The 25,201-nt window shown below is 34.5% G+C and overlaps 3 protein-coding genes across 11 annotated transcripts in view; 1 reads left to right on the plus strand and 2 right to left on the minus strand.

The window, feature by feature from the left end:
• The window catches only part of septin7a (septin 7a), a 59,831-nt gene extending 54,265 nt beyond the window's left edge, over positions 1-5,566 (minus strand). For 4 of the 5 annotated variants that reach the window (XM_048201881.1, XM_048201880.1, XM_048201878.1 and 1 more), the window contains exon 1: positions 5,414-5,562. In XM_048201881.1, the coding sequence (XP_048057838.1) occupies positions 5,414-5,468 (55 nt within the window). In that variant the 5' untranslated portion in view covers positions 5,469-5,562. Of the gene's footprint in view, positions 1-5,413 lie in introns of all 5 variants that reach the window. The other variant, XM_048201879.1, reaches the window with a different exon arrangement.
• Positions 5,567-7,651: 2,085 nt separating this feature from the next.
• LOC125275174 (heat shock factor-binding protein 1) lies at positions 7,652-9,853 on the minus strand. Of its 3 annotated transcripts, none has more exons than XM_048201890.1 (5): positions 9,717-9,853; positions 9,185-9,303; positions 8,992-9,058; positions 7,939-8,029; positions 7,652-7,829 (listed from the first exon to the last, which is right to left on the minus strand). In XM_048201890.1, exons 2-5 carry the CDS (start codon positions 9,227-9,229, stop codon positions 7,793-7,795), a joined length of 240 nt encoding a protein of 79 aa, XP_048057847.1. In that variant the 5' UTR covers positions 9,230-9,303; positions 9,717-9,853; the 3' UTR covers positions 7,652-7,792. The 3 variants fall into 3 exon arrangements, with proteins under 3 accessions (XP_048057847.1, XP_048057846.1, XP_048057845.1); XM_048201889.1 differs by lacking the exon at positions 9,717-9,853 and adding an exon at positions 9,397-9,617; XM_048201888.1 differs by lacking the exon at positions 9,717-9,853 and having other exon boundaries at positions 9,185-9,607.
• Positions 9,854-9,880: 27 nt separating this feature from the next.
• LOC125275172 (solute carrier family 66 member 2) overlaps positions 9,881-25,201 on the plus strand; it is a 53,084-nt gene continuing 37,763 nt past the window's right edge. The window contains exons 1-4 of one of the 3 annotated variants that reach the window (XM_048201886.1): positions 9,882-10,037; positions 10,325-10,481; positions 11,601-11,734; positions 13,889-13,939. In XM_048201886.1, the coding sequence (XP_048057843.1) occupies position 10,037; positions 10,325-10,481; positions 11,601-11,734; positions 13,889-13,939 (343 nt within the window). In that variant the 5' untranslated portion in view covers positions 9,882-10,036. Of the gene's footprint in view, positions 10,482-11,600; positions 11,735-13,888; positions 13,940-25,201 lie in introns of all 3 variants that reach the window. The other 2 variants (XM_048201884.1, XM_048201887.1) reach the window with 2 other exon arrangements.

Genomic DNA, 25,201 nt, shown 5'->3' on the forward strand with positions numbered 1-25,201 from the left:
AATAAGAGGAAAATACTGGAGAAAACACAGAGAATTTCACCAACTAATTCTACGATGCAGATTTAAAGCCTATTTCAAAGTGGACAAAGACCAGTCTGATGATCTTCTAAGAAAAGTTGGCCCAAGCATCAGAAAACATCTCTCTCTCTCTCTCAACAGCTCTACATTTGTCTGAGGTAATTAGGCTTACTGTAAAGGCAATGTACAGTAGAATAACTTATCAACTGACAACTTTAAAGTCTTATAACTGATTGTTTGGTTCTTTTCACATGACTTGTGGTGCACTTGCGGCATTCTGAAAAGTTGGGAATTTTTCATCACGCTGCGGCATAGATGCACAAAACAGTAGTGCGTCTACATTTAAAAATGACAAATTTGAAAGTGCAAAAGATGCGACAATCCCTTCACTGCAAAAAATGCTTTTCTTACTTAGAATTTTTTTCTTGTTTCTAGTCCAAACATCTAAAAATTCTTAAATCAAGAAGCATTTTCTAGACAAGTAAAAAAATTTCTGAAAAAAAGACAATAATAAGTCAAAATTAAGTGAGTTGTTGCGTAAAACAAGCAAAATAATCTGCCAATGGGTAAGCAAATTAATCTTATTTCAGACCGAAAAACAAGATTATTTTGCTCACCCCACTGGCAGGTTATTTTGCTTGTTTTATGCAAAAACTCACTTAATTTTGACTTATTTTTTAAACAAGACAATAATTTTTACTCGTCTAGAAAATGTTTCTTGATTTAAGATTTTTTAGATATTTGGACTGGAAAGTGGAAACAAGACAAAAAATCTCAGCAAGAAAAGCATTTTTTGCAGTGTTAGACGGGATTTTTGGATGACACCTATCCAAAAGCATTACCTTACAGAGATCAAAATGAAAGAGAGAGAGTGAGAGAGAGTGACTGCAGTTCAGAAACAATGACATGTTTTTGTATGTGGCTTAACTGCCGGAAGAGATGTGGTAGTCTAAATCTAAAGCATTAAAAAAAGAAAGTCAGAAAGACAAAGTAATGAAAATGAGTAAATGGTAGCCTATAAGATACGTTGATATCCTGTTTTTACATAAAACACTTTGGATCAGAGGTTCACAAGGCATGACTGACACAAAGGTGTCAACAGAGTCCACAATTAACTGCAAACTTTTTTCCATTTTGTTTTCCAAAATATGTTTCCATTGGAGATGTAGTTCACGTGTCCTCATATAGTGAGACAGGCTTTTAGTTTATTCATCCAAAATTTCCCAAATACCATGACATTCCACATTATACAGTAAATTCCATTTTATGACTGGCTTTCGCAATTCCATCCATGTTTTCTGTATTGCAGAATAGGGCCCTATCAGGATCTTATCGACTCATCGCAACAGCACCTGAGCAAAGAAAGCAGCCTCTGCCTGGTTTTCTCATCACGCACTCAATGAAAGCAGTCAGACAATACACTCCATAATGGCTATTCTGACCACCCACAGTTCAGAGACAGACACACATTCTCTCTAAAGATTTCAGCTGTAAACTATTCACTTAACATCCTACTCAAGGGCTGGAAAGTAACTATCACATCTGCATCCAGGACCAAAATAGATTTACATCCACAAGAATGGCAGATCCTGATCCATAAACTCAGCTGGTCCCACACAGCCAGACTTTTGACTACTGGCACAAGGTCTGGTCAACACGGCATCTTATTTTGTTCAAGAACCACCCACTTAAACCATCTGATCGATATATTAAAGGGTTCGTTCACCCAAAAATGAAAATTCTGTCATTAATTACCCACCCTCATGTCATTCCAAACATGTAAGACTTTCATTTATCTTCAGAACGCAAATGAAGATGTTTTTGATAAAATCTGAGAGCTCGCTGTCCCTCCATTCACAGCTACGCAACTAAAACTTTGACGGAAAAGCTCATAAAGAGATTGTAAAACTAATCCATATAAATTGAGTGGTTCAGTCCAAATTTTCTGAAAGGACTTTTTATGAGGAACAGATTTAATTTAGACTTTTAATCACATATAAACATTGATCACCGAACATACTATAAACAGAAGCTCAACTGAACCTGAATGACACGCGAGAACAAACCTCGAGCTGAAGCTCAGATGTGCTGCGTAGCACACGAGAATGAACCTCATTGGTTCTCTCATGCTTCCATTTACCACAACTGATGTGTGAGCTGATGAATGTTTATATGTGAAAAAAAGCCTAAATTCAAACTGTTCGCAATATAAAGCGATATAAAGCGGACTAAACCGCTCAATACATATGGATTTGTTTTACGATCTCTTTTTGAAATGTCAACATTTCAATTCTGTCTAAGGAGGGACAGAAATCTCTCAGATTTCATCAAAAAGATCATCTGCGTTACGAAGACGAACAAAGGTCTTACGGGTGTGGAACGACATGAGGGTGAGTAATTAATGACAGAATTTTCATTTTTGAGTGAACTAACCCTTTAAACATACCAAACACAATTTCCTTCTGTTACGTTTAAATCTGAACAATAACTTGTTTACTTGCCATTAAAGGGATCGTTCATCCAAAAATGAATCTGTCATCATTTATTCACCCTCATGCTGTTCCAAAAATGTATGACTTTTTTATTCTGTGGAACATAAAATTCGATATTTTGAGAAAACTTTTTTTTTTGTCCATACAATGGAAGTCAATGGTCACAAAAACTTGGTTACCAACATTCTTCAAAATATCTTCTTTTGCATTCCGCAGAATTTATTCATGCAGGTTTGGAATAGGGCTGCAACGATTTTATCGCGATTAATCGTTTGCAAAATAAAAGTCTGTGTTTACGTAATATATGTGTGTGTTCTGTGTATAATAATTATGTATATATAAATACACACACATACAGGTAAAAAGTTTAGAAATATATGCATGTATTATAAATGTATATATATTTATATATATTTTATATTACATATAAACAAATATTTTATATATAAATATAACATTTTTCTTAAATATATACATGAATGTGTGTTTTTATATATACATAATTATTATACACAGAACACACATATATATATTACGTAAACACAGACTTTTATTTTGCAAACGATTAATCGCGATTAATCGTTGCAGCCCTAGTTTGGAACAACACGAGGATGAGTGAATTATGACAGAATTTTCATTTTTGGGTGAACTATCCCTTTAAATGTCTGAAATAAAACAGCCAAATATAATGAATATTCTCACAAATTTGGCAAATTAAGCAATAAAGGGAAGCAATGTTTACTTTAGTATGGTGTGGACACTATCGGAGTGGAGAAACAGAAAAAAAAGAGCATTGTGGGACCACTCAATCCAGAGGCCTCATTTATAAAGACTAGAAGGATCATAAATGTGAACGAACAACAGTTTCTTAAATAATATAATATAAATGCTCCCTCTTCATGAACTGTAGTTCAACATGTGCATGTAGGCATATTATAATTTGTGCACATTGTGACTGCCATTCATTTGTACATTTTCATAAAAGATTATTAATTTAATTACTGGTATATGAGTGCAAAACGTTTCTACAAATGCTCTTCAGTTGGCGTAGTATATTCTGACTTATTCCCTTTTGAGGTAAGATGAAAGCCATTGAATTTAGGATCAAATTCAATTGTATGTGCGTTTTATAAATAAGGCCTCAGTACTAACCATGGGAAAAATACACAGTCACATGTGAATGGACGGGAACGATTCAATCAGTAGCCATGTGATCTAAATATGATGAGAATAAATAAAGAATGAATTCTTCTCACTGAACAAGAGCCCAACAGGGTCCTCACCACACTAGCGATCTCAAAAAAATCTAACTTACATACGATCATGCTGTGTGTTGCTATAAGTCAAATTTATTCAAGTACAGAAGACTGAGGCTTCATACAAGAAGCTACGTTGCTTAGAAGTAAAGGTAAATATCAGGTAATGTACATGCAACATCTTAAATATGAACTAGACAAGTGCAAGGGAGAATGTTTAATGAATATGACCAACCTTCAGTACAGTAAACGTGAATCGAGGGTGGTTTGTGCCTGACACTCTACATTAATGGATCTTCTTAAAGTCTGCATGAAATCCAAATTGATTCCCATATTTACTAAGTTAGCACACAGTACTAGTCTTGTGATGAACAATTAATCCATCCAGGGTAATCCACATAAGAAAATGTGTTTGTCTTCATAATCTTTAGTCAACATCTAAAAATGTGTTTCCGCTGTGGAATTGCATTCCTTCTCAGATGACGTCAGTTTGATGGCTTGGGCAGAACGTCTTAAACCAAACATCTCCAACCGTCAGTCTGCTGCCAGCTAGAGATGGTGAGGAGGTGCCCAAAAAAATCAAGCCCTGCCCTCTGTTTTTACAATATGTCACACTACTGAAGTCGATTGCAACTTCCGGTTCACGCAAACTTAGTATAATCATCACCAAATGACAATTTGGATAAAACAAGTTGTTCGAGCAACTGATGTTTAAAATGAAACAACAAATAATTTTATGATTATTCAATGTACATATTGTATCTGTATAGTGAATTATTTGTATCTGCACATATCTATCTATCTATGCATCCATCCACCCACCCATTTGTCAATCAATCTATCTATCAGTTCATCCTTTTATCCATCTATACTTCCATTCATACAATAGCAAGTGATATATTCTCTACACCAGGGATGTCCAATCCTGCTCCTGGAGGACCACTTTCAGGTGTTTAGTTCCAACACACCTGCCTGGAAGTTTCTAGTGAATCTGAAGACCTTGATTAGCAGGTTCATGTATGTTAAACTCTGCTGAAAGGCAGCCTCCAGGAGCAGGAGCAGGAGCAGAAACCTCTGACCTACTGCAACATACTTATTTGAATTTTTCTTCAAAGCTGAGAGTGACAAAAACAAGAAGGTGTTTCTCCAGACGGAAACACTAAATGTCTAGCCATAGCACTGCATTCGTTGCTTAAACCCATCCTAACCAGTATTTTCATCGTTTTCTGGACAATATTATGTTAATGCGATGTTTTTTTTTCATCGTGGTATTCTTTGAGGTACCTTAGAAACAATGAAAATACCATGGCAGATGAATATGCTTCTGATTCAGTTCCACTGCATTACAATATGAAACTATCATTGTACCACCCACAGAACATATTCGTTAGTGAAACCTTTCAATTAAATGTCTTATTTGAGAAAAGAGACAGTAATTGTCATGATAATGACATAAAGAGTGAAGATTACACTGAAACAGAGAGCTTGAGCAGATCTATTTGTCTATTAACACGCTCAGGAAAAGCATCTAGCGCGCGCAACAAAGCACGCGCCTTTAAAACACACGGCACACATAAACATATAAACTTACTTACAGAAGAGTTTGACAGTTTGAGTTAAATAAAGCGACAGGGACTAAATTCTCACCCATTCTGCTGACGCTCCCGGCCGCCTCTGTAACCGATCTCTCACCGATCGACATTCCCTTTCTCCAACTCACGGTCCAGCCCACAGGCGTACGTCACATTTCTTGCGTAGTCTCCCTTGACAACTACGGGGGCGAGGGTAGTGGCGTATCTTTGGTGAATAGCGTCCGCACAAATCTCGCGATATTTCATGTAAGCCACAAGGGGGAAAAGATTTTTATGATTCAAATGAGGGTTGGAGATAAGTTTGTCACTGCATTTTAGCGGAAGATGCCTCTTTGCAGACAAGTTTCGGAAGGTTTGATAGCTTTGTTGTTTTTAAGTTTACTGAATAATAATATTTGAAAAAGACAAATATTAAGTAAAATAAATAGCCATAAATTCCATAGTAAAGCAACAAACATGTCACTGACAAAGCAGAATGTTCCAACGAATATCTAAATATTAGTAAATACAAGTGTATACAAATGTTTTTAAACTAAAAATTATAATTAGTGTAGATATCAAGGGGAGGCGGTTCAACAGTCGAAGGCCTCTTTTTCTTTTATGTCTTGTCATGAGAAGATGCACAGATAAACAGTAAATTTCATTTATTATGATGGTCTGGCTGAAGACATACATCTGACTCTGATTCCGTAGATTTAATTACCTTGATAATTTACTAATTTACTGCTATGGAAAGAGCTGTGAGAGGAGAGAAACAATGCTGCCACCTGCTGGCCAAAGAGTATAATTAGGTCCATGAATGATGTACGTTCACACCTATGGTTCACACACGTTTTCCCCATAGACTGTAAAAAAAAAGTCTAATATTGTATTTTCCCCAATAGCAAAGACACTTTGTTAAAGGTGCAATATATAACATTTTTGCAGTAAAATATCCAAAAACCACTAGGCCAATGTTATATATTTTGTTCACTTGAGTACTTACAATATCCCAAATGTTTCCAACTATTTGTAAATCGTGAGAAAATTGCAATTTTAACCAAGGCTCCGGGACGTGTGAGGAGTCGCCTATCAATTGCGTCATACTGCCGTTACAATTGGTCTGCCTTTAATAGACAAGGGAACAACTGTTTTGATATATTTATAGACAGAAAACTAATTGTTGTTATATAGCTCAACACTTTAAGTCTTTTATTTTTTTGTGAGTACCATGCTTTGCCATGCCTCAGAGAAAAACACTATTTTGTCAAGTAGCTAACATAGCATAATCAGATGCAACTTTATTTTTAGTAACAGTAATACAGAATTTTCTCCATCATACATTTTAAAATTAATTGCATGCCATTTATCAACACAAGCCATCCAGCATTTAATATGATATTCTAAAATCAATCTATCTTACTGCAGTGTGTCTCAAACAAGTGTCTCACAGCAGCCGCCGAGTGAAGGCACAGAGTAACGTTATAACATCATTTTCAACATGCTCAAAAGTATCTAATATGATAAACAGAGCTGCGTTACCTCATACTCATGACCAAAAAAGCGGAAGCGGCGCCGGCGACTGTGTCATAATAAAAGTTCCTCTGATCGTGAGGCGTGTGTTGCGCAGTCGCTCCAGCTCCTCATTCAGCTCCCACAACACTCGGTCCTGCTCTGCTTCATACTACAATAACGTTAATAATCACATCCATGAACATGATTTCTTCCCGAGTCCTATCCCTATTCTTTTGCACTATCCATTGATGTGAAGACCACATCACATTCCCAAAATTCCACGCCCAAAACTTGGCGTCATCAAGCTACGCCTTTGTTTTGAATAGGCCTCTAGCGGCCTCTAGCGACCTCTAGCGGACAGAAATCCTACATACTGCACCTTTAATGTAAAAAACTATAGTCCTAGCAAATTAAATAAATAAAATGTTGAATTATAATCTAATGACAACAAATGTACTTTTAATTGCCAGCCAACATTAGTTAATGTTGCACCATGGTGTAGTGTTGCATAATGGTTAATTCTGAACAAAACCTTTCTGAGTAATAAACACTATACAAAATATAAGCAAAATTAAACTAAAAATCAGTAAGTATTCCCTTAAGTTCAATTATATGTTGATATAATGTCCTTTGCAACTACTTAACATTAAAAAGGGACCAGTAGTCTTTTTCGCCTAATGTCTCAATGCCTATAGTTTTCAATGATCGCTAACGTTGAGAGGTCCTTTATATGAATATATTGTAACATGCTTCCATTTTTGTTTATATTGTACTCTGGAAAAGATTTTACACAAGAAGCTAAACAAGTTAGTTTATTGATAGGTACAAGATCCACATTACATGTATATAAACTTAATAAAAAATAAGGCACATGTGAACAATACATGCATAGTTAATACACAAATATCCTGTTGATCTCCAGCTTCTGCAACATTTCTGCTCAGTGCTTTGGCCAGCTTGTTCTCTTTTCAAAGTCACTGTGCAGAAAAACAGAAATATTAAGTTATATATCATGATTTTTTGTTTTAAATGCCTAGTTATTGTGCAAACTTTAATTTGGAGATGAAATAAATCCAATGCACTTGCTTTGATTTATGATGATCTTCCATTCCTGCTTGTGTCATGAGATCAGCGACATTCTTCTCCAGGTCATCTATACGTGTTCCCATCTCATCCAGTTCAGGCATTAAGGAAAAACCCTCAGTTCTTTGTGTAGCATATCTAAGTCAAAACCAGCTAATAAATGGTTTTACACATAATGGAGTGTGTACAATCAGAAAATAAAAAAATCAGAAGAATGTAAAAATCACTATGTATGTCCTGTATGAGACCTCAAATAGATGTTACATTCATCATTGAGGACATTTGTAACATTTTATCACGATAAAAAAAAGCTTAATGCATTTATGAAGAATAAACATGACACTCTAATGATAGATATGTTTTTAAATGTATTATGTACACTACCATTTAAAAGTCTGGGGTTGGTAAGTTTTTTTATGGCTGAATTTATTTGATCAAAAAGGAGAAATACTGTGAAATATTATTACACTTTAAAATGACTGTTTTCTCATTTGAATACATTTTAAAACAATTTATTCCTATGGTGGCAAAGCTGAATTTTCAGAAATCATTCTCGAATATGCTGATTTGCTGTTCAAGAAACATTTCTTCATATTATCAATGTTGAAAGTTGTGCTGCTTGATATTTTTGTGAAACCATTATAATGTGTTTGAATAAAAAGTTCAAAAAGAACAGCATTTATTTGAAATAGAAATCTTCTGTAACATTATATGTCTTTACTGTCACTTTTGATCAATTTAACGCAATTTAACCTTGGTTAATAAAAGTATTGATTTATTGTAAGTGTTATGGCAATACTATGGTATAAGTTCAAGTGGTAATACCAAGTACTGAATTAGGCTATTTCCATATTTCCATATTTAAGGTATAGGCCTACTTCATTGTCCAAAAATCTGTGATATTGTCATTGTTTTGTGTCCAAAACATGATATTACTATGGGAACGATTCAAATACAAATACATATAGTGCTATAATATTCATGCTAGTGCTATGACAGCAAAAAAAAAGCTAATCTAAACTTCTACAAAGTGAGATTATGTATCTAAAAAGATATTTTTGGAGATGATCTGGTCAGATACGTTCTGAAACCTGTTCTGAAGTTGTTGCATTGTCGTCTCCATCTGTTTGAAAAAATGAATTGAGCAGATTTGTGAAACTTTAAAACATACCCCCCGCAACTGCAATTATAAAATTTCCTCGTCTTGCATATAATTGTCAAATTAAAATGTATTAAAATGAACACTTGCCATTGCAGTCAAATCTTTGGCGGCTTTTGACTCGGATCCTGCCATGAGTTTGGTTGAATTTGTTGTGTTAGTTGTTGGTTTCAGCTCTAGGCAACGTTATCTGGACTAAAACAATACCACTGTGAAAATACCAGTTATGTTCTTTAATCTCAGAGATTTTTGATCATATATCAATTAGAATAAAAGGATTCTATAACTTTTCAACTTCTCACTCTCATTCATTGTTTGCATATAAAGACTTCCTCGTTCGTATGTGGGGCATCCATTCACAACATTTAACCCTTTTAGTAGCAGAGAAGTATTTTTGTCATTTTCAATCCACTGATGAACAATTATTTTGAATTACACAGTGCTGATAATATTTCATTTTGTTTTCATGAATTATATAACGTCGTTTTGGCACATGGCAACTTTTGAGGGGATTAATTAAAGAGATAAATCTTGTGTCATAAGTAGCCTAGGCTATAAAGCAGTTTGAGATCAGCCCATTTCAAGTGTGCGTCTAATATGTGATGGTAAATGTATTGCTTACATTTAGAATTGCTTAAAAACTGGCGTTAATCGTGTATTAATAATTTGCCGTATCATTGTTTTTGTCAAACGCGTGTCACAAAACAAAACAAAATCAACTGGCATTAGGACCCTGCATCTCATGAATATGTAATGAGCGTATCGTGACGTAGTGCAACACGGAAGTACTGTTATGAGCATTAGCCAGCTGTAGCAGAGAGGATCACTGCGGCATTAAAATGTTATACAGCACTCTATTCATCTTTGCACAGATCATAAAACAGATGATACCGATCGTCTGATATGGACCTATGCTGAGGAACCGTCCCCATCGATTTAGCAAGTATTTATTTCCTGGAAAAGGGAAGCACTTGAATGAATTAGATCTAATGAGTTAGTGAATGGTGACTGGGACAATGAAAGTACATTTACTATCGTTATATTCAGTAATCATCGAGAAATTACATTTTAATATGTGAACAAAATAGCCAAATAGTAATGATTTATGTATCATTAAATTAGCAGGCTAGTAATTGCATTCAGTTGATTTAACCATAAAGGACAGATAGATACATCACTCAAAGATGGATGAAGTGTTTATGGATCAGATCATGTATGTTGTTCATCAAGTGGTGTCTTGGATCGCATCTTTTGCCATCGTATTTGGAGGAGTTGTGCCATACATCCCTCAGTACAGGGATATCCGCAGGACTCAGAATGCTGAAGGATTCTCCACGTATGTTTGCCTGGTTCTGCTGGTAGCCAACATATTAAGAATACTATTTAGGTGAGTTATACCTCAACCATCCTGTCTGGAGCCACAAAATCCATCTGCATGACTGCTATATGAGGAAACAATGTAAATACATGGCACATAATCCACTCATCTGCCATAATTCTCTTTATTGTGTATTTATAAAGAGGCATTTATCTGACATCATATCTTTGTTTAATGTTTTTGAAAGAAGTCTCACTTTTTTAAAACTTTTTATTCATCAAATAATTCTGTTTCCAACATTGATTATTAATCAGCATATTAGAATGATTACTGAAGGATCATGTAGACTGAAGACTGGAGTAACTGCTGATGAAAATTCAGCTTTTAATCACAGAAATAAATTATATTTTAAAGTATATTAAAACAGAAAACCATTATTTTAAATGATAAATAATAATATTTCACAATATTGCAATTTTTCTGTATTTTTGATCAAATAAATGCAGGCTTGATGAGCATGAGAGACTTCTTTCAAAAACATTAAAAATAGTAATGTGGCCAAACTTTTGACCGGTACTGTATAAAAATGATAATAATTATTATTATTGCTTTCCATTTTCCTGGCTTGGATATTTAAAAGATTCTTAGGTTTTCTGTTATTCTGGAGACCTAAACATTTGTGATTGAAGAAAATTAAAAAAAAAAAAAATACAAACAAAAATTGAAAAATAAAAAAAATTGCAAGCACACTGTGCGATATGACATTTTAATGTGTCCAAACTTTTGACCAGTACTATGTATATGTATATATATATATATATATATATATATATATATATATATATATATATATATATATATATATATATGATTGAAAAAATATTGAGAGGTGCTTAAATTTATTATTGGTGCACAAATATTTTGTCCTTTTTGTGCATAAAAAAATTATTATTATTATAAACTTAAAAAAAAAAATATATATATATATATATATATATATATATATATATATATATATATAGTTAAATATTAAATCTGCCCTAGCAAAATCTGTCAAATGATTTTTAAAAATCCTCATCCATTTATCAGTAACAACTTGAAACAGCATGGAAAAAGCTCTGACCAAATATATATATATTATGTGTGTGTGTGTGTGTGTGTGTGTGTGTTGTTTATTTATTTTTCCAGGTTTGGACGTTACTTTGAGACTCCACTGCTTTGGCAGAGTATAATCATGATCATCACAATGTTAATCATGCTGAACCTGTGCACCAACGTCCGCATGGCCACTGAACTCAACACCAAACGCCGCTCGTTCACAGGTGGGAATCTTTATGACTCTTTACAGCTTCCGATTGAGTGTGTGTAGAGCAACGGACCAAAGTTTTTTTTTTTTTTTTCAGCATTATATTGGAGAGAATGTTTGTGTAACACTTTTTTTATTCCCAGGTAAAAGAATCATTTACATTTTTTTTCCTGGTTTCTTTCTTTAATATTTTTTATATATGAAATTCTCTAATTCCTGGTTTTCCAGTCAGTCTGATTAGTTGAGATTGGTACTTGAGTTTACAGCCTATTGAATTACAGTAGATACAGTCACATGGTCAGGGTCTGTCTTTGAAAATGTTTTACGAGATTATCATACAAGGAGGGCCTTTGAAGGGGATAAACCATGGGATAAACTTTGACCAGCTGGCTGTTTGGTGAACATCAGTCTCAGGTTTATTTATACATGAGGTGTGTTACAAAGTTAATAAAGATGAATTTGCTCACTCAAACTGAGCCTGAAAGCTGAACTTTATGTTCGGAATGGAATATGCCTGTACTGTTTTAAAGAATAGTATGTAATACAGTATACAGTATGTAATGCTTTAAATATTTCAAACTGGTGGTATGATGCTACATTGTTGCCACATGACATGACTTCATATATGTTTCATTGAGTGATTCCCGGTATTCCATGCATACAGAAAATGCATTATACATACAGTTGAAGTAATTTGAGTAGTATGATGGTATGCTGTTCTGAACATAACCAATAACTAAGAGAGAACAAAACACACAGTGCATAAAAAGGTACAGATATATTCTGACTTTAGAAACGCTCCTTGGACAAATTAGATGAAGCCTTAAACTAATAGTCTCTCACTCGTCTGTTTACATAAGACATCCTGTTTAAACAAGTTTTTATCTTTTGTTGTGAAGTCATACTGCTGCCTTCTCTGTCTTTATGGGTTGACTATTGTCTTAAAACTGACACAACATCCAAGAGAGTTAAACAAACTTTTTTCAGAGTTAACTTCACAGCGGTGACACTTGCAAACTCTCCAACAGCTTCTCAACAGATGGAGAATGTTCAAAATAACTAGATGAATCATTGGAAACAGCTCCCGTTGTTACTTCTGTATAATTAACCCAACATTGAAATTCAAGTCTTAAGGTTCTCACAATCGAATTTTGAACAAACCCATTTGGTACACATCAAAATTAATGATCGCATGTGTAGCTAACAGTGTTTCTGAAAGAAGTTTCTTATGCTCACCAAGGCTGCATTTATTTGATCAAAAGTAAAGTAATATTGTGAAATATTATTACAATCTAAAGAACATGTTTCCATGTTAATATGTTGTTAAAATGTAATTTATCCCTGTGATGGCAATGCTGAATATTCAGCAGTAATTATTCCAATCACATGATCCTTCAGAAATCATTCTAATATGCTGATTTGCAGCTCAAGAAACATTTCTTATTATTATCAATGTTACCCCAATGATATCCTAAACTTTTGAATGGTAGTGTAAGTAGCAGCAAAACTGTTTTCAACTATCATAATAATACAAAATGTTTCTTGAGCACCAAATCAGCATATTAAAGGATCATGTGACACTGAAGACTGGAGTAATGGCTGCTGAAAAAAATAAGCACACCATCACAAGAATAAATTCCATACACAATATATTAAAATAGAAAATTGTTATTTTAAATTGTAATAATATTTCCACAATATTAGTTTTTACTGTGTTTTTAATCAAATAAATGCAGACTTCATGGGCATAAGATTTAACATAATTTTTTAATGATTCCAAACTTTATGACCCAAATATAAAATCAGGTGAAAAGTGATATAATATTTATTTTGCTAAAATTAATAGTAAAAAGTATTGTTTTTGGCCATTATATTATTCTCATTTACTGTAATGTGAAAAAGTTCTATGATTTATTTATTTATTTAGTTGAGAATGTGTCAGGAAATTATAATAGTATAATAGTGATTCTAAAAATGTGCTTTGTTTTCTTAATGCAAAATATAGTATCTTATCATTTGATTTTAGGATGGAATATAACTTGGTCATGTTTTCATGAGTTCAATCACTTCAGGGCTTTTGTGTCCCCAAGAAGATGGAGCGATGCAATCTATTTTTTCCTCTCGCTCTCCCTGTTCTTATTTTTTGTTTATTTGTCTTATTTGTCTGAAGCAACAGACAGTAAGGATGAAGAAATCAAAGTTCCTAAGAGGCTGTTTCTGGGTATGTACTGATGTATTTCCCCTCAAAACACCAGTTTTTATTATATATAGTTTTTTTTTTTCTTTTTTTCATCATCCACCCCACTCATTTCCTCCCAGTATGACCTGGACTGAACCATATACTCCTCTAATCCTTCATTAATTCACAGCTCTCTATTAACCCTAATATTTCACTTGCATGTACCTGAAACAGACATGTGACGTGTATAACAAAGAATCACAAATGCATGTTTAGCGGTAGAGGCAGTTTTGCATGTTTTTTGTTGTTTTGGATGCGGAAATTGCAGCATTGCATGCAAATAGATGATCGTGAATTGCTTTTTAATTGACATCAGATTTTGTATGGCTCGCATGAACTTCAGTCAAAGAAATCTTATAATAATTTAGTTTTACATGATTCTAACAGCTCATTTATCTGGTTGCCGAATTAGTAATTCAATAATATTGCATACACTATTGTATAATACTGCTGTATTCTACTTGGTGGAATTTTGACTTAACCCTGTACCACTCAGAGGAGTGTCGCATGGCTTTGGGTAACAACTGCAATCTCACATGACAGTTAACCAACAGGCATGTTTTCACTGAAAGCATCTTAGTGCATTCACAGCCCTACAGCACCCTTGGTTCCTATTGCTCTACATGAACAGCAGGTGGCGTTAGTGGTTTACACTTGAGATCTGCTGTTGTACAGTCTGATTGATGGACTCTTGCATTAACTCCCACATCTGCTGACTTTTTGCACATATGTGCTTTGATTTTTTTTTTTTTTTTCTACTTTAAGTATGGCCTTCATCTGAGAATATTTGATGGTTTTGGAGAGAATTCAAAAAGATTGTAGAAGAAAGAATCTTGCTATTGACTGTAGAAGGTGCCAGATGTCAGGTGTTAGAAGCACAGATGCTTATTATTAAAGATGTGTTTGTCTCTAGTTCAGCTCCTGTGGTGGTCAGGCAGCTGTTGTCTCCTCTCTCTGAGCATCTGTGAGGGTCTTTAGTCCAGTTTTAGGTTCAGTCGTTTAACCTAGAACTTCCATACTTGAATAGTCTGAGCATCTCTGTTAGATTCGCAAATGAAAATACGCAGCAGCACATGAAATTTTAATATTTCTTCTGTTTTCTCTGTTCTTTTCCATTCAAACTTGCTGTAGCCTGTAGTCTCAATTATGAGACACGTCATCAGGCACCACACTTTTATGAGAAAAGGTTCTATATAGAACCTTAAAGGGTTCTTTCAGTTGCTTCATATAGAACCTTTTAGGAGTTCTCATCATTTTATGGATTTAGTTTTAATTAATTTTGTTTAATTCACTATTAATTATAATTAAATATTATGAATTAAACAGTTGTAAACATACAAACAAAAAAAAATGTAAAAAATAATCTGTTAAATATTTTGCAGTTATTAAAGACATTTCACCTTACATAGAACCTTTTTGGCACAAAGGGTTCTTTTAAAATGATTCAGTAACACTAGGGTTTTATATAAAACTCCATTGAACTTTTTTTTTCTAAAAGTTTAAAGGTGCCGTAGAACGTCTTTTCAAAAGATGTAATATAAGTCTAAGGTGTCCCCTGAATGTGTCTGTGAAGTTTCAGCTCAAAATACCCCATATATTTTTTTTAATACATTTTTTTAACTGCCTATTTTGGGGCATCATTAACTATGCGCCGATTCAGGCTGCACGGCCCCTTTAAATCTCTCGCTCCCTGCCTTCCCGAGCTCTCAACTATAAGTGCAGTTATACAGTGCATAAACAAAGTTTACACAGCTAATATAAGCCTCAAATGGATCTTTACAAGATGTTCGTCATGCATACTGCGTGCATGTGTCAGATCATGTGAGTATAGTATTTATTTGGATGTTTACTTTTGATTCTGAATGAGTTTGATAGTGCTCCATGGCTAAAGCTAACATTACACACTGTTGGAGAGATTTATAAAGAATGAAGTTGTGTTTGTGAATTTTACAGACTGCAAGTGTTTAAAAATGAAAATAGCGACGGCTCTTGTCTCCGCGAATACAGTAATAAATGATGGTAACTTAAACCACATTTAACAGTACATTAGCAACATGCTAACGAAACATTTAGAAAGACAATTTACAAATATCACTAAAAATATCATGTAATCATGGATCATGTCAGTTATTATTGCTCCTTCTGCCATTTTTCACTATTGTCCTTGCTTGCTTACCTAGTCTGATGATTCAGCTGTGCACATCCAGACGTCCTGCCCTTGTGTAATGCCTTGAACATGGGCTGGCATATGCAAATATTGGGGGCGTACATATTAATGATCCCGACTGTTACGTAACAGTCGGAGTTATGTTGAGATTCGCCTGTTTTCCGGAGGTCTTTTAAACAAATGAGATTTATATAAGGAGGAGGAAGCAATGGAGTTAGAAACTCAATGTATGTCTTTTCAATGTACTGAATTCTTGTTATTCACTATGCCAAGGAAAATTCAATTTTTGATTCTAGGGCGCCTTTAACTATGCGTGAGCGCCGGGAACTTTTATCAGTTATATATAAAGTCAGTTGGACCCACTTTATATTAAGTGGTCATAACTAGTATGTACTTACATTTAAATTAATCCTTTGATACAATGCACTTATTGTGTACATACATGTTTTTACATTGTACTTATATTTAAAAAAATCCTGCATGTAATTACATCTGTAATTAATTTCTGCAATTACATTTATAATTACACTGTTGACCCATCCCTTAACCCTTACCCCTACCCTTAAACCTACCCATACCACCAAAGCTTTCCCTAACCTTACCCATACCCCGCCTCAATAGCTGCAAATGTGTTTTGCAATTCAATATGAACCAAATAAGTACATTGTACTTATTGTTTCATATAAGTACATAGTAGTTAAGGCCACTTAATATAAAGTGGGACCAGTCAGTTTTGTATTATGACCAAGTGAATTAAATTACATTTTTGAAATATGACAGTATTTGTATGTTCAAAATTACTTTGGCATTTAAATCTGTTTTACAGCTGCTTAGACCAGTGGACAGTGGTTCTTTTATTTTTTTGGACTAATGAATATTTTTGCTATTTCTGCTATAATTATTCATATATTAAATTAATTAGCTATTCATTTTGTGATTCCAGAAATTTCAAGAACTGTATGTTCTTCAGTAAAAACAATAGTTATTGATGATTATATATGATTTCAGTTTACATCTTGATTTTATTTTATTTTTAGCGTTTTAATCTAGATTACATTTGTAGAATCTAGATTTGAGAACCAATACCATTAAGACAACATTAGTCACTGCATTTTTTATTATTTCATAGTGCTTCCTGAGGTGAACTTATGATTTTTTCATCAAAAAATTACCATAATTTAGAAATAAAAGGCTATTGTTCTACCCTGATTTTAGCCCTCTGGTCCGAACACTCTGTTTGAAGGGGCGTGTCTGCTGTGAGACTTCAGTGTACACACCCACTGCTGTGATTGGCTGACATATTTGCATATGACATAAGTCTTATATGTGGAATTGGTGCTGCCATGCAGTTACAGACTGAACCCCCACTGCAAACACTTTTTTACTCTTGGGGCCTACAGCTGTCAAGATTAACTAATCGTGAAAAGTGTTGATTATAGCATTATATTTAGGTCTACTCCCGTCGCATGAAAGCTTGCAGCGATGAGCACTGTAGCCGTTGACAGGCAGCTTGTTGATCGTGTGATGGCAGTGATCATGTCATTGAAACTTGGTTTCTGCACTCACACGAATGCTTCTATCATTACTAACACAGTGTAAATACAGTTAGAGATTCATAATGGGAGTTTTGGCGAGAGTCATGCTGTGTGATTGACAGCTTCACCCATTATAAAGAGAGCGTTCTTTGATCGCTTTCTATATGTAATTTAATCACAATTTAAAAATGCATAAATACTCAGTACATAGCAAGCGATCTGTAATAACAGACAAAGAAATTGTGACCACATGATTAAAAAAGGTACTCCTACTTGTGTGGTGCGACAATACTGTCGGATCCAATGTAGTCAGCAGAGCATCGTCTTTTAGTTTTAGTCTTGCTGAAAATCCTGTGTTTTTCCACAACTTGGGACTGCACAGTGTCTTGTTGTCTTCAGAGCCATCTTTATCGTTTGGTTTCTAAGTAGACCTGCGTTTGCCTCGCTCGTTATTTACCTACAATGCATGAATCGGGGGGCGGGGCTAAACAGGCAGTGATGTAGAAGCAGACGTTGATCTTCTGCGGAGGCGGTGCATAGCCACACTATTACGTTATAAAGTGGCACATTCCAGAACCTGACGTTTTGGAAGACTGGCTTCAATATAAGCTGTTTTTAGAATAATGAGAAAGTCTTGAGTTCTGTAACTTACAGGATGTTTTTATAGCATAATGACCTATTGTATGTCAAAAGATTTTGATTTCTCAGTTCATGACCTCTTTAAGATTAGGTGGTGTGCTGGTTAAAGATCTGGGCTAGAATCCAAAACTTTGTAGGTTTAAATCCTGCAAGGGATGACCTCAGGTTACTCCGGGAGGGATTTTCCCTGTAATAATATACTTCAAATCAATACTAAATCTAATTACTAAATAAATTAGATTGTATACTGCATGCCCTGAAAAATAAAGTGTATTTATATACAGGTATTCAAACCCATTCACCTTTTATGTTGCAGCTTTATGCTAAAATGCTTTATAAAAACCTTTTTTCACATACAATTTATACATAATGACATAACAAAAAACAAAGTTGTGATAACTAGGCTGCAACATACTGTAACAAAATAAAAAGACAATAAAAAGAAGAATACTTTCTGAATGTACTGTACTAAGTATGTACTTCGAAGTATGTAACACTTCTAAGCTGTTATTTTACTATTATAGTGTTTTGAATTAGCTTTTTTTTATATTTTTATATTTTCAGGTTTTTATTTTTATATTTTGTTATGTGCGTTTGTCATTTTTATTAGATTTTGTTGTAAATATTTCTGTTTAGCTTTGATTTTATTTTAGTTTTAGTCATTTTAAAACAAAAATAGTTATGTTGCCTTGGAAACTAACTGAAATAAAATAAATTAGTTTTTCATCTAATATTTATATTTTATTTTAATTCAATTTACAACATTGTTTTAGCTTTAGGGGCTGTTTACATGACAGTTTTCAACTAAAAGTGGAAAACTTTTCATGTGTTTTGGCCGTTCATATACACGACAACAGCGTTTTGAGGGCCTGAAAACGCAAACTTTTGAAAATGGGTTTCAAAGTTAAAATTTTTGAAAAAGAGACCTTTATCGTTTCAGAGTAAACTACAAAAACGTAAATTTGTGAAACGGTGATGTCATGCGTATGCATATTACATGTTCAGTCTATCCACCTTATTCCTGCCCCATGACGATTTGCGCGAATTATTGGTTTAACTTCCATTAAGCTGTAAACAGTCAATGAAAGGCTTGCTCTATGAACACAATAATACGTTTTATTTTTAAACTGCATACAATGAGATGACATTATTCTATTCACCCTTCAACCAACGAACATTAAAAGGACATTTAAAAGTGTAAATCCATCAACAAGGTACTTTCAACAGACCATGAAAAAGCAATAACGGACCGGTTAAACATAACTAGTGATATATATCTGTATTATGTAATATAAGTTGCCTTAATAAAAAATGTTAATGAACTTCAATATTGCGTGATACTATTTCAAAGTGATTTCTATTAGGGCTGGGCGATATATCGCATGCGATTCTCACGCGCATTTCGTCAGTAAAGCCGGTTCCCTGATTACCGCTAAATCGCCATCACCTGCTTTCAAATGGTGCGCCATTTAACAGACAGAGCCGTAGTTCACTGATAAGCCACGTTCATATCGCAGATGAATCGCCTTCGATAATGAACGCGATATTTGCGTGGCTTATCAGTGAACTACGGCTCTGTCTGTTAAATGGCGCACCATTTGAAAGCAGGTGATGGCGATTTAGCGGTAATCAGGGAACCGGCTTTACTGACGAAATGCGCGTGAGAATCGCATGCGATATATCGCCCAGCCCTAATTTCTATCATTTTTACAGGTAATAAATTGTATTTACCTGTGAAAACAAACCTGGAAAGAGATGCGAGGCTTTGAGGAGAAAAACGAGAGATTCTTCATGCATTCCAGTGAATTATTAATGGGATATATTGTAAATTATATCAGGAGAATAGACCAAAAATGTGCAGCATGACAAAAGAAAATAATCACAAGGATAGAAAGCAGCAACTGAAAAGAGCTCTTGCCATAGATATTCTTGTTATAACATTACGTTAAAATACCAAGTGTTACGTTATTCTCATGATGTCTGAAAATAAAACATAAACGGAAAATTGACAGCTCATTCAGTCAAACTGACGGATAAGCTTTATTTGTAGGGCAACATTATTATTTGAAATGATTCATTTCATTCTTTTTAAATAGAAGTTCCCCAAACCGGAAGTGGAACCCATAATTCGAAACGCAGTAGGCTAGTCAGGAATAAGGTGGATAGGCACGTAGTGTTTTCTTTTTTTACAAACTGATATCGCCAACTACTGGCCTGGCATGCATATTACAGCGTTTTTAGTCGTTTTCGCAGATCTGTGTGAACGGCGATCATTTTGACAACGTTGACATTCTTACGCAAAGGAAAAACTTTCAGTTTACGTCATCATTTAAAGGTGCCCTAGATTATGTTTTTAAAAGATGTAATATAAGTCTAAGGTGTCCCCTGAATGTGTCTGTGAAGTTTCAGCTCAAAATACCCCATAGATTTTTTTTAAATTAATTTTTTTAACTGCCTATTTTGGGGCATCATTATAAACGCGCCAATATTATGCTGCGGCCCCTTTAAATCCCGTGCTCTCCGCCCACAGAGCTCGCGCTTGCCTTAAACAGTGGCTTAACAAAGTTTACACAGCTAATATAACCCTCAAAATGGATCTTTACAAAGTGTTCATCATGCATGCGGCATGCATGCGTTGGATTATGTGAGTATTGTATACTGTTATATTGTTTACTTCTGATTTTGAATGAGTTTGATAGTGCTCTGTGGCTAACGGGTAATGCTACACTGTTGGAGAGATTTATAAAGAATGAAGTTGTGTTTATGCATTATACAGACTGCAAGTGTTTAAAAATGAAAATAGCGACGGCTCTCTTGTCTCCGTGAATACAGTAATAACCGATGGTAACTTTAAGCACATTTAACAGTACATTAGCAACATGCTAACAAAACATTTAGAAAGACAGTTTACAAATATCACTAAAAATATCATGTTATCATGGATCATGTCAGTTATTATTGCTCCATCTTGCTTGCTTACCTAGTCTGATGATTTGATTGTGCACATCCAGACGTTAATACTGGCTGCCCTTGTCTAATGCCTTTTATAATGTTGGAAACGTGGGCTGGCATATGCAAATATTGGGGGCGTACACCCCGACTGTTACGTAACAGTCGGTGTTATGTTGAGATTCGCCTGTTCTTTTAAACAAATGAGATTTATATAAGAAGGAGGAAACAATGGAGTTTGAGACTCACTGTATGTCATTTCCATGTACTGAACTCTTGTTATTTAACTATGCCAAGATAAATTACATTTTTCATTCGAGGGCACCTTTAGTTAACAATAACACAATGTAGCTCACTTTATCTAGACTTACTGTTTATACCCAGTCAGTTTAAATAAACAAGAGGATTTATTCATTGTCTGTTAGAGGACTTTATCTAGCTGTAACTAGCAGTTGATGGAAAAGTAGATTTGCTGTTTTCTCTCTCTCACATGGCTCGCTCTATTGCTCATGTATGCCCAGCGGCCCTCACACACCTCATTAGAAGAGTGTGTTCAGCAGAGAGGCTGAGAGGTGTTTGCTAATTGCTGTTTTGCTCCCAAGCTCATTGATCAAATGGATCTGAATAATGGAGGTGTGCTCTAATCCATCCAAGTTCAGAGGTCAAGCTGGAATGGGTAGTTTGCTTGTTGAGGGCAGAACAAATAGTGCTCCTAAATGATATCCGAGCACTCAATAAGTCAGAGTTTTATGGCAGTGCTGCCCGTACGTTCAGATCGCAATTTATCTGTCTTGTCATCCTGGTGATGTCCGTGGTTCAAGCCTGAAGCAGGTGGTAGTTGTTCACTGCTGATGGCTCTATTGCCTGTAATTCAGTCCAGGCGCTGGCAGAGATTTCTAAATGTATTTCATATAGGGCAGACTGCTGGGGTCCTTGTGGTTGTGCAGTAATGGACGTAAATGGGCGGCCCTCCCACACAGTTTCGGCTCTGCTACATTATCCCTACAGGCGACCGCAACCGCCTCAATTAGCATCCAATCACTATTATCAGTGAAGGTGGTGTTTCAAATAAATATGTATGTCTTAAACTTCCCCAAAACTGCTCAGTCTGTTACTGACAGTAAATAGAAAATTTGCTGACTGGCTATTTTTTGTTTTTGTTTTTGTTTTTTTTATACAATAATCCACTGTAGTCTCCCCTGAAAGCATTTATTATACATTTCTGTCTATCACATTGTACAGTAAAATGGTAAAAACTAATCTACTCACATGGTAAGAAAAACTGTGATTAATGAAGTTTATGCAACAGACACTTAAGCTCCAGCTATTTTCCTATTAATTACACAAAATGAGTTTTCTTAAAGCTACAGTGCACAATTTCTGCATGTCATGTATGCTTATCAAAACAAAATTATATATATCTAACCTAAATATTAAACAGAATATAGAATAATATATTAAATATAACATAAATTGTTATGGAAACATTAAGATATGTGAATGACTTCTCATTTTCAATTGTGAATATTGTTTAATATGTTCTTTTATGTTGACTTAAGAAATATATAAAATACTGTAATAGGGAATTGTGTATATATAGCATAAGTATTAACTAGGGCTGGGCGATATATCGCATGAGATTCTCACGCGCATTTCGTCAGTAAAGCCGTTTCCCGGATTACCGCTAAATCGCCATCACCTGCTTTCAAATGGAGCGCCTTTTAATAGACAGAGCCGTAGTTCACTGACAAGCCACGCAAAATCGGGTTCATTATCGAAGTCGATTCATCTTCGATACTGAACGCGATTTTGCGTGGCTTGTCCGTGAACTACGGCTCTGTCTATTAAAAGGCGCTCCATTTGAAAGCAGGTGATGGCGATTTAGCGGTAATCAGGGAACCGGCTTTACTGACGAAATGCGCGTGAGAATCGCATGCGATATATCACCCAGCCCTAGTATTAACATATACTAATATATTATCAAAATGAATTAAGGTTACACTTTATTTTATGCCGTTACACTGTAATTACACAAGTACTAATAAGTATTAATTACTATATTGTTCGAGTTTGGTTTAGGGTTAGTTGCTTATAATTATGCATAATTTATTTTTATTATTATATTAAGTACATATATGTAATAAGGGCACTGTAAAATAGTATTACTGTATTAGTATAATAATAAAAAATCAATAATCAATATTAGTCCAAAATGTTATAAATCAACAAATTAACAATGCAAACTCAAGAATATATGTAGTGCTGTTGTTGTTGTTGTTGGTAATAATAATGCTGAGAAATAAAAAAAAAAAATAATAAAAAAAATCACATCTCAAACAATTATAAATGCAAATCATATTTTCTGCAAAAAAAAAATTGTTAAAGAAGTTTAATTTACTTTATTAACATAGATTTTAACTAATATAATAAATCATAGTAAAAAAAAAGCATGAGAGCCTGGACACAATCTTCAGATCTTTAAAATTTACAAAAGTCTTTATTCGGAGGCCTTAGGCTAAAAATGAAAAATTGCACAGTGCAAAGACAAACATTTTTAAAGGGTTAGTTCACCCAAAAATGAAAATTAGGTCATTAATGACTCACCCTCATGTCGTTCCAAACCCGTAAGACCTCCATTCATCTTCGGAACACAGTTTAAGATATTTTAGATTTAGTCCGAGAGCTTTCTGTCCCTCCATTGAAAATGTATGTACGGTATACTGTCCATTAGTGATCGACCGATGTATCTGTTTACCGATATTTTTCCCGATATTTAAGCATTTTTCCATAATCGGGTATCGGTTTTGTAATATCGGATTCGACGATTTACGGCACCATCTTGTGGCCGTTTTGAGATTTCCGTCATTGCAGCCCGGGCGTCTGAGGAGATCAGTCAACAACAACTCAGAGCACAGGTAAAGTACATGTTCTACTTGGTTTGCTTTAATTAATCAACTTTATTTAACATAACAGACATGCACAAATGAGATCTGAGACATAAATTCCTGATATAGTTAATTTATGCAGCTTGTTTCTAAACAATTGAGACGAACTCATTGAGTCACGTAGTGTAATTCGTCATGTCCTGCCCCAATAAAGACGTAACTTTACATGAATTAAATAAAACAGACATGAATGAGTGCATGTTGAAAATAAAAGCGCTGAATTTAATTCTCTATCTGTTGTATTTGCTCACCATTAGTCTAGAAGAAAAAGTTCGTTCATATTGCTTAGCAACTGACGGATGATCAGGAGGCTTAAGCACGGCCACTGAATGAAACTTTTGACAAGATTATCTTGTTTAAACACCCTAGATTATATTATCATTTACTACATAACAATTATTTCGCTAATACACATATAAATATAGCCTACCGCTTTGTGGAAATTAATTATTTATTATCTCCATGCGCGATCGCGGTTGATTAAGTTATAGTCAAACAGCACTTTTGTCAGTTGGCATCCACCAATATGTTATAATCATTTTTGTGCTTTATTTTTTTACCTCAAAGCTTTTATTTTAAAACAAAGACACTTAGTAACAGTGCACTTTAATTTTTTGGACTCAGACCCCTCTATTTATTTGTGTATAAATATAAAGTTTTTTTTTGTATGCAAGGAGGGAGTGATTGTTATAAATAAAATGGTTTGTTCAGCTCATTTGTGTTGTAATAATTGTCAAAAACAGAAGTATAACAGTAAATAAATATCGGTTCTGCATATCGGTTATCAGGTACATAAACATGCAAATAATCTGTATCGGTATCGGTTATAAAAAATCAATATCGGTCGATCACTACTGTCCATGTCCAGAAAGGTAATAAAAACATCATCAAAGTAGTCCATGTGACATCAGAGGGTTAGTTAGAATTGTTGAAGCATCGAAAATACATTTTGCTCCAAAAATAACAAAAACTACAACTTTATTCAGCATTGTCTTCTCTTCCGGAATCC

Source organism: Megalobrama amblycephala, linkage group LG9, assembly GCF_018812025.1.
Source record: "Megalobrama amblycephala isolate DHTTF-2021 linkage group LG9, ASM1881202v1, whole genome shotgun sequence".
Lineage (NCBI taxonomy): Eukaryota > Metazoa > Chordata > Actinopteri > Cypriniformes > Xenocyprididae > Megalobrama > Megalobrama amblycephala.